At 43.9% G+C, this 10,266-nt stretch overlaps 2 protein-coding genes across 2 annotated transcripts; one reads left to right on the top strand and one right to left on the bottom strand.

Moving 5' to 3' along the window:
- Window positions 1–1,754: 1,754 nt before the first annotated feature.
- On the bottom strand, window positions 1,755–3,672 carry hes6 (hes family bHLH transcription factor 6). Its single transcript, XM_034555798.1, has 4 exons — window positions 3,375–3,672; window positions 3,203–3,289; window positions 2,985–3,066; window positions 1,755–2,698 (listed from the first exon to the last, which is right to left on the bottom strand). Exons 1-4 carry the CDS (start codon window positions 3,447–3,449, stop codon window positions 2,283–2,285), a joined length of 660 nt encoding a protein of 219 aa, XP_034411689.1. The 5' UTR covers window positions 3,450–3,672; the 3' UTR covers window positions 1,755–2,282.
- Window positions 3,673–5,114: 1,442 nt separating this feature from the next.
- itm2cb (integral membrane protein 2Cb) lies at window positions 5,115–10,180 on the top strand. Its single transcript, XM_034556456.1, has 6 exons — window positions 5,115–5,255; window positions 7,553–7,690; window positions 7,831–8,022; window positions 8,126–8,236; window positions 8,388–8,538; window positions 9,047–10,180. Exons 1-6 carry the CDS (start codon window positions 5,169–5,171, stop codon window positions 9,136–9,138), a joined length of 771 nt encoding a protein of 256 aa, XP_034412347.1. The 5' UTR covers window positions 5,115–5,168; the 3' UTR covers window positions 9,139–10,180.
- Window positions 10,181–10,266: the final 86 nt, after the last annotated feature.

Here is a 10,266-nt window from a genome sequence, read left to right as displayed (position 1 = left end):
GGAGCGGTGCACATATTGGGTCCAATCGGATGTTGGATTGCAGCTGTTAATGAGTCTACAAACGACTTAGAAAAAGATTGCTCGTTTGCAGATAGATGCTTAACAAATGGGGAGATGGAAGACATTTATTTCGATATGAACTGAATGGGGACATTCTTTTTTTTTTAAAATTTTTTTTATAAACAGCTGCTACAAATAAGTTTTTAGATGATAAATATAGACCTGCTGGTTTAAAAAAAAAAAGAAGAAGAACCGTTTCTTCTCCATTCTGAAGTCGTGACATTCACCTTCCCGATGCAAAGGGCCGTCTGTCCCGACCCGAAACAACAGCTGCGATGTAATCTGCTGTCTTCCTCTGCAGACAGTCAGCCCCTCAGTCCGGATCAAAGCGACCCCCCCTAAACCCCCTCCACTGTTCACACCTGAACAAAATTAACAAGCTGCCCTCCTGCGGCGGTCATTTGCACTTCTGGAGATCCGCAATTCCGGTTTGGTCCACGCGCAGACTGACGGGCTGTAGATACGGGTCTGGAGGAGGAAGAACTCAGGTGTTGTTATACAAGTAAAAGTACTCGTATACTGCCACATTGTACTTTCTCATAGTTGATATTGTCATATATATATTATGTTATTAGATACTTATTATTGCTGATGCATGATCTATAAGCAGCATTTTCTGGGCTAACCTACAAAAAAAGTCTCAAAGTAACTATTAGAAATGAAGTGGAGTAATATTGAAATATTGGTGAAGTGGAGCAACAAATAGAAACAGTAAAGCATATCTTGGCCAATGTTGTAGCTGGTCAAGGTATTGGTCCAATAAGTATCCAATAACATAATATATATATACATGACAATATATGACTGTGTATAGTTTAATCTATAATAAGTAATCGTGTTTTGTTTAAAGAATCTGCAAAGTAACTGTAGCTGTCAGATAAATGATTAAAAACACTCTATTTCACCTTGAAATGTAGGGGAGAAATACAGAAGCATAAAACAGCCACGTGAAGCACCAGTAATGTAGAGAGGCTCTACAGTGTAATCACATGCTCAGCGTATTAATCTTTTTTTCTTGTTGTTTCACCCGAAGCACGGGTAAGAACGTGTCAGAAGTTACACTTGGAGCCATCTAACTAGCAATAGATTAAGAGTGAGTTTGGGATGGCTGTCTTTTCATATTCATAGCCGTAGCAGCCGACTGAGGCCCTCACCATGCAGGGCCACAGAGGTCATGCCTGAGGGTGCAGGCATGCAAAGAGCCATGCACATTTGTATGGGACTACTATAGGATGGTGTGTACAGCGTTTTAACAGTACATTATTAGTAATTGTATGCATTTTAAAAGCCCCATAATCAGTGTGTTGCAGTACAATATTTTGGGAAACTGATAACCTGACAGTGGTGGTGTTGTTAGTCAAGAGCCCGATTCCATGACTGGAAAGTTATTTGTTGCCATGTCATTTAAAAAACTTACATAAAAAAAGCTGAAGTCAAGTAGAGTTATAAAACCCATTTGTCAACTTCCAACTAGGCCTATATAAGGAGTGAGCGAATTACTCATTTCACACCTCACAAATGCCTACGATGTGCTAAGGGATCTTGGAGATAGAGAGAGATAGAGAGCACACAAATGGCCCACAATTGCAGAGTAATAACTAACATCTTGAAAACAGCCGTGGGCGGCTGTATAGTGGGATCCTTGGGTGTGAAATGCTGTATTTCTTTTTGAGAAGCAGAACAAATCCAATTTAAAAGCCGAAAAAGGTATTTATTAAAACGTTTTAACTTAGGCAAATCAGATGAGGTAGCCTACTAAAAGTCATTGGACACATAAATACAAAGTTAAAAGACATCCTAAATACAAAATAATTTACACACAACTAACAATGCATGTCTAGTGGGACAGCTATCTTCTATACAGCCCATTCATATTCAACAAGTAAATATTTACATATGCATGTACCCCTTCACTGAAGGCAGGCCCATATAAGACCAATACACTTCCAAATGAAGACCCTACAAGTCTCTGACTTCTGACAAACAAAGATTTAATTACATACTTTACTTATTAAATACATTTTAGCTTTATTTTAAGCTAAAATACAACCCCCCACACACTAATTACACAAAGAGCTTTTCAGATGCCTTTTAACAAAGTTGTCACCTCAGCAGTGTTATTGTCATGTACTGAGGCCTACCCCCACAAAACACCCTAACACAACGCAGTAAATCATCTAGTGTCGTTTAAAAACAGGCCTTTTTGCTTTGTTTGACGTGATCTACCATGGCCTCCACATTGACTTGGAGTAAGCTAAGGAAGGCAAGCTCAACGCATCCGGGCAGTCAGCCTCCTCTGAGGAAGAAACATGACTCTGCTCCGAGTACGTGTCGTCCAGGTCGGAGCAGAGGTCATCGCTGGAGGCGGTGGACGGGGCCGGGGACACGAGAGCCGCGTACATGCTCTCCGACCAAGTGCTGTTATTGCCGGGGCACTCTGGCGCCGTGTCGTGCAGCAACTCCCGGAGGCTGTCCTCGTCGTTCAGGGGCATGCTCTCGAGGAGGTGGTTCAACAGCTCCGCGGCCACTGTCTGGTCAATGCCCGGGCAGCTGGACACAAACGTGTGCACGTCGTGCATACACTGGATGTAGCCGGCCGCGAAACGCTCGCACGCCTCCCGGTTCACGGCGTCCACTTCTGTGGAAAGATGGAGTGAAACGACCGTTAGCGCGTGGGGGGGGGGGGGTTAGCGTAACCACACATGTTCAACCATTGGACCTCTGATTGGCTGAGCCGCGGCTGAAGATGCACACGCGCACCTGTGGCCGCATTAATTAATTAGGAGATTAATGCGCCGACCTTCATATATTAACGTTATATTGTCCGGCGGAATGACGCCGTGCCCAGTACGTTACGGTCACTATTTGTTTGTGAATAGTTAAATATGGCGGTACTCTCAAGTAAACGTGGACACGATGTGTACCTTGAGCCCGGCTTTGCAGGACGCCCTCCACCCGTTTCACTGTCATCTCCAGCACTTCAGCGTTCTCCATCTTTGATTGTAACTGCAGCGGGTGAAAGAAAGCGTTAAGTAACAAGCGCTGGCAACACAAGCTCGCTGAACTAACACCGGTGCACGTAATGTTGAGGAACCACACAAAGCAGGGGCCTAACACATATATGCAGAGCAGCCGGACTTACGTCTGCATCCGCCATGAGAACTCTGAGTTCTTGTAAACTTTCATTGATGCGAGCCCTTCTTTTCCTTTCCACCAGAGGTTTCCTCATCTGCCAAAACAGTGACGACAATGGAGTTACTTTATCGGCTATCGGCCGAGTCAAAAACGGACATCTCGGCATTCAGCGCCCTCACCTTTCTGTCAGATTTGACTCCGCCGCAGTCATCACCTCCGTCCGCTTCGTTTGCGTCGTTACGGATGGGGGCCATGTTGGTGAAAGTTTAACCCAGGCGCTGCCAGAAACCAACTGGGCTGGAGGTTGGCGTGTAATCCAAAGAGCCGTTACAGCTTGTCAATGGGACAGATGGCCGGGCGATCCCAGCGGCCAACAAAGCGTGCAGAAAGACGGGGCTCCTCAGTGCTGCTCCGAGGGGGCATGTACTCGGTATATATGACGGCTCATTTACATATGAATGGGGGAACCGAGACCAGACCCAGGGCGCGCGAGGCTCGTACCCGCGAGTCACCCGTGGTCACGTCGGCTTTTGTCCCCAACTTCAGTCAGAACCTTACGTTACTTAAAGATTACAAACATGAAATAAAGGTCATCCTATTTTAGCTGGAACAAATAAGATGGGACCTATGAACAAATTAAATGATAGCCAATTATAACCACTGGTCATTTCAGTGTCTCAAACTCCTTTTGCAAAAACACCTCCTCAACGTGTACTTCTTAATGTTAATATTCTTAAGCACTCTGGTAATGTGTGACACCACTATCTATCTGCTACTTCTCACTTTGCATCATTAGTGAGCTGGGCTTATGTCATGCTTGATTGTGAGCCATCAGTGCACCTCTGAGGACTAGTGCTCCACTCTGTAAAAAAATAACTAATGTGATTTGGACGCGATGAGCCATTTGTGAAGAAGTACACATGTGTTAAGAGCCTTTAGCCTCTCGAAATGAACCAGCAACCGGAAACAGTGCTTCCACAAAAAGAGATCATCCCTGTATTTGAACGTTTTCATGGTCAGTTCTGGTATAATTAAAGTTAGTAATGCTTTTCTCAAACACTTATTTGAGGTTGTGAATCATATGAACTGTGTGCATGTCTGCAAATGTGCATGTGTTGTGTAATAACCTACTTGGCTATTAAAAGTTTCTGATTCTGATTCTGATTCTAATTCTGATTCTGATTCTAATATGCACTGTTACATGAAATTTGGAAATTTAGAAATGTACAATGTGCTCTTACATGTTTATACTATTACATTATTAAATGCTTAAGTTGCATTCCATCATATTATACTACAAATTACACTATACATTGAATATTCAAACCTAAAGTACACATTGTAGTATAGCACACATCATATGTTCAATAATGTATGCATTACATGCCTTGCTAATGCCAATGTGCAAACAGTTATTATTACTATTATTACTTTGATCATTATTACCACACATTATAATGATCAGTCGTAGTGACATAGAGCTAACTTTGCAGTCTAGTCGCTGGCTGAGAGTTTGACACAACCCTCCATTTCCGGATGATAGTGTTGAGAACAGTACATGCAGCTTTAAATAAAATACGGAAAGCGCTACCATATCGGGCAATTGCCTTCAGAATAAGGGCACACTGTAGTCTAATATCAACAAACAGGAGAGGAAAATAGTTTATTTCCACCCAAAACACATTTGAACAGTCAATTAAATGTATGTGTTTACCCAAGAGCCCACAAATAGCGTATTTTGCATACAATATAGTTTTTTAACCAGACCCGAACTCTTATTTTGACAGCGGCGAGGCGCCTTTTCCTGTAGACCCACACAGTGCTTGTTCGTCAGAGAATACGCTGTTCTGAGGTCACTGATCCCCGGGGGCGAGACTGGTCCGCCGCTATATAATCTTCCCGGCTCGGTGGATGGAACCAGCGCACTGAGCATCAGCTAACGAGATAAGCAAACACACACTGACCAAACAAACATGGTGAAGATCACTTTCCAGACAGTTTCGGCGCAGAAGCCTGAAAAAGAGATCGATGAAGACAAGATCATTATACCTCAGGCTCACGTGAGTTGGCACTCTTTGTTTTTCTTTTCTTTTTTTTGTGTTGAGCCATTTGTCTTGTGTCTCAGTAGAGCATTAGGACACATTTTGCACATGTAATAGCTACGCTCATTTGATTGAAGCTGTATCGTTTGATCATCATGTCACTTATTGTTGGGATTTGATTTTGACCTGGTAATTCATGACCTATTTGATGATGCATTCAACCTTGTTTTTCCTTAAAATATGATGCAGTTGCAGTTTGTGTTTTTTAAATGCGGGATGGTTAAAAATCACTACGTAGTGCAGTTTATTATAATATATATTTTTTTTGCTTCAGTTACTGCTAGGACACTATTTCTGAATAGAAAAATAAAAAAGCGTAATGTACTGTAACGTTATAATAATGCTAATAATAATGGAAAAGAGCCATCTCCGCCTGGGGATGTTGACATTACGTCACCTTGGCCATCGCGAGGACACACTGCAGATGGCTCTCCTGTAATTGTGCCATCAGCAGAATATCACACACGTCCTCTAAATGTTTAATAAGTGCATGTAATATCAATCTAAGTATTTATGTTAAAGTAAAATATTCCCTTTTGTTAGAATAGGCGGTTGGCGTGCACATAGCCTCGTTTCTGTCGACACGAGTAAATAACATAACTGTAGTAGAACCACGGGACCAGTTAAGTGGCGTCACGAGACGTTGTACCACGGGGATCCTGCAGGTGGCGTCTGAGCGACTATGAGCCTGTGATTGAGAGTGGGAATCCAGGTTTAATGCATGTTGTATATGAACAGTGCACATGATCTGAAGGCGTAGATTTTTACGTATCAAAAGCGGCATTATGAAAAGTCAGGACACAAATACGGACAAATAGCAGTTTGTCCGTCAGTATTCCTGCACCCTAAGAGGAAGATCTGAGTTATTTTGAAGGGGGGTTCACCGAGGAACTGAACATCTCATTGTGTTACAATGGCAACTGATTTTCTGCAACCTATATGGCATATCCCAAATCCTGAGCTTTTAGGCTCTAATTCTCAAACGGGGCTCAACCGGTATTTTGAACCAAATGAAAATAACTGCTCTAAAGTAGATATACATATAGTTTATTGTGCATGATGTCTGGACTTTTTTTTACACAAGTATTGAATTCTCCCGTTTGGGATTGTAGACTGACTTAAACCTAAATTAAACGCCTTTGTCTTGTCACAAGAAGTCCTGTCCTTCTTAGCCTCCTTTCTGGACTACCTCCCAGGAGTTAAACATAATTAGATATCTGGCACACAATGGATGTACGCCTGTCTAAGCCTCCTCCCCCCCCCCCCCCCCCCCCCCCCCCCTCCACCCCCATCACATTGTACACAATGAATACCATTTGGTGACGCATCCACCCCTTCCACACACACCACTTTTTCACCTGTGTGTTACGTCAACAGAAGAATAAGACATGACCTAACAGGCTGTATGGATTCTGATAGGCTGAGTATAGGCCAGACGTCAGAGCCAATGTGTGTGGATCTATTAATGTGTCCGCCTCTGCTGAGGGACTCCTCCACGCAATTCATTTGGCTTTGACTCCCACTGAGGGCGCAAGGGAACTAACAAATATGGAGCGTGAAAGTAGGACTCCAAGAATAGACCCAGACGGCCACGTGCCAGCATTTTCGTCAGAGCCTGGCACAATCTGTTCTCCCTGCTTCCGCTCTCCATAGCAACAGTAGTAGCAGTCAGCAGACTGTGGCTGGGCATCTGGTACGTCTCATTCCAGTCCGTCCTACGTCTCTCAGATCTCCTCTCCTGACTGACGACTTTGCAACCACCTCTTGTCCGAATCAACACGTGTTCCGTTTCCGTCTTTGTACAGGAGAACATGGCGGTGTGAGAGGACATTACGTCCACTGATACTCCTTCATAGACGGGGGTAGGATTAATATAAATATTTAAATTTAAAGTTAACTACCAAGCCACGCTCCAATGTTTCGCCCCAAATCGTCTCCTTAAGTAGCTTCAGAGTTGGATGAAAAAAAGACAAAAAACATCAAATATGTACAGCATTCTGTTGCCCCGCACCATTCAAACTGAATTACACTCCTTCAGGGAAATCAAACAAAAAAAAGACTGATTTGTCTTGGCTGCAGCATCACTTAAAAATGGAAAACATGACACGTTCTTTGCATCATTTTGCTTCTTATGTTGTGAAAACTTTGGGGTGCTGCAAAAATACCATGAGATACCATCATGTCCAAAGATACAGGTTACGTTTAAACCGACTTTTCCTTGTGGACCTCTAACCAAACTGCTCATCTCTTCACAGGGGCAGCTGGTTCTTCCTGTCAGGCACAAAAAGCCTTTTCCAACCGGCCTCTGCTGCCTCACCTTTGGCCTGGTGGTCTTCATGTCAGGACTGGTGCTGTCCTCTATCTATGTCTATCGCTACTACTTTATACCTCAGGTCAGTTCATTCTGGATCCCTTTTCTGAGATTATATTCTGAACCCAGAGGCATGTGCAGTGAACACAAATATATTTTAAAAAAAAGATACAACCTAAAGTGACTGTCACGTGCTAATTTAGCTCTATTGCGCCCCATCAGCAGATCCCAGAAGACAGCTTGTTCCACTGCCGGGTTGTCTACGAGGACTCGGTCTACGCTCCTCTGAGGGGACGACAAGAACTGGAGGAGAATGTTAGCATCTACCTTGACGATAACTACGAGCAGATCAGTGTGCCCGTGCCACACTTTGGAGGCAGCGACCCCGCTGATATCATCCACGACTTCCAGAGGGTAGGTCAACGCCTCCACATGGTCACTGGGTTGCTCTCATTGCGTGTTCTTGTTCGTCGTTCATTATTGCCGAGGTCGTGACCTTGTTTTGAATTGATTTCAGGGCCTCACGGCTTATTATGACATTGCCTTGGACAAATGCTACATCACAGAGCTGAACACAACCTTGGTGATGCCTCCACGCAGCCTGTGGGAGCTGCTCGTCAACGTCAAGGTGAGGCCCCTCCCCCCGCCCCCGTTCGCTGCCGTTGTCAAAGCATCGTTTGCTGATGAATGACAGCGCACTCCCGTCTTCCGGCGTGCAGTGTTCGTCCCCCGTCCCCCTCCCCGACTGAGTGATTCATGTTGTGTTTTCTTTGCCACAGAGAGGGACGTACCTTCCTCAGACTTACATCATCCAGGAGGAGATGATGGTGACCGGGAGGGTGAGAAACATGAGGCAGCTGGGCCCGTTCATCCACAGACTCTGCTATGGCAAAGAAACCTACCGCCTCAGACGCCGCAGTCAGCACAGACGTGAGTGCTCTCGTCCGCTTCCTTTTTCCAATCTACTCAGGCAACAGGAGATGCTCAATGACGAGCGATGGGTCACCTTTGCTAATGTATCACCCTCTTTTCACACCAACACCAGTAAGTGTTGAGTACTGGGACCAAGTAGAAAAACAAATACAACCAGAACCAAATAGGGGCTTCCTAGTGTACAATTCAGAAATTGTGCAGCCTGATTATCATGCCAGTGTTTGTGTATGTGGGCGCAGCCCGGGAACTTCCTGCGAAGTGAGTCACTGGTAGTGCAGTGGACACATCCACACACTATGGAGGAGGCGGCGGTGCGATATCTCTGGCGCTGCCGCCTTTTGATTGGTGTGAGGGATGCGACGCAACGAGCTTCCCCTCAGCACATATATGGATGTGATTTGTGGGGATGACATGCCGGCTTTGTGGCACTATAAATAATATCACTGCTGCAAACCTCCACCGCTGGATTGCTTTTCTAAATGTGTCTCCTTTCTTTCCTCGCAAGGTATCGAGAGGCGCGACGCAAAGAGGTGCCACAGCATTCGCCACTTCGAGAACACGTTTGTGGTCGAGACCGTCATCTGCGACCGGTTCTAAATCCGAAGCGGAAATGCCAGCCATCCAACTCTGAAACCATACCTCTTGAATTCTTTAGGCTTATAACTGCACTTTAAGAGCAAGTGTTTGTCCAACAGTTTGACTTTCTGTTTTGTGTCTCCAGTTGGAAATGCTCTTTTAATTGTTCCATGTACAATGTCGCTGTCTTTTTTTATTCACGGTCCGTGTATGTGGATGATGTGATACACGTGTTGGGATATATCTGTAGCTTGTCGAGCAGCGCGTACGATGTTAACGTGTGTCAGTTTGTCACGTCAGACTGAGACGTGATTGGGATTTATTTTAGGAATGTCCTTATTGTTACCTGGTAACCCAGTGCACTGTGGGTGATGGAATGGATATGTTGAAGCTGCTTGCACGGTGCACTCATGTTAATATTTGTTTCTTTGTTGTTTTTTTATTTCGTTTTTGAATGTCATGTAAAGGCGAAACATACCTCATGTACATTAGACGTTTCTTTGCTGGTTTGTATCATTAATGAAGGGTGTATATAACTTTGATTGTTCCTAAGCAATATATACTGTAAATTGATTTTTTTCTGGAGCTCATATTGTTACTGGCATAGATTTTTATCTAAAATCGACTTGTTTTGTCTCTTTATTTCCTTTGGTATCACACTTGACTACTCCTTAGATATAATGGCTTTAGACTGTAATTAGTAGCAGTACTTCAGACAGAAGGAACCAAAGTCTGCTGTCAGAGATGCTATGCTTCGTGTTAAGGATATATGATATATTTAGAAAGAGTGCTTTTTTGTCTAGATCACTTACTGTAGATGATATCAAAGGCTAAAACGTTGCCCTGCTCTTCCTCCTCTTCACTTGGATTTTGCCTGTTGTCTTTAGCTCTCGCCAGTTCCCAATCCATTTTATTCTGGCATTCTAATCTCTACAATGTAAAACTTGGAGCAAATAAGGCGGGTCATGTGCTCCTATTTCACTGTCCTGGATACTTTATTTCACTGTACAGTCGATTCTTCTTGTAATATCTCACTGCTTAAAGAATAAATTATCAAACTTTTTCGTGTGTTGAATTTTCAACAGCAACAGTGTCAGTACACCTTACACATCGTGAATATGGAACTTATAGGGTGGAGTAGTTGTTGAT

This window comes from Cyclopterus lumpus, chromosome 17 (genome assembly GCF_009769545.1).
Source record: "Cyclopterus lumpus isolate fCycLum1 chromosome 17, fCycLum1.pri, whole genome shotgun sequence".
Classification (NCBI taxonomy): domain Eukaryota; kingdom Metazoa; phylum Chordata; class Actinopteri; order Perciformes; family Cyclopteridae; genus Cyclopterus; species Cyclopterus lumpus.
Note: the sequence above shows the minus strand (reverse complement) of the source record. Positions and strands in the feature narration are given on the sequence as shown.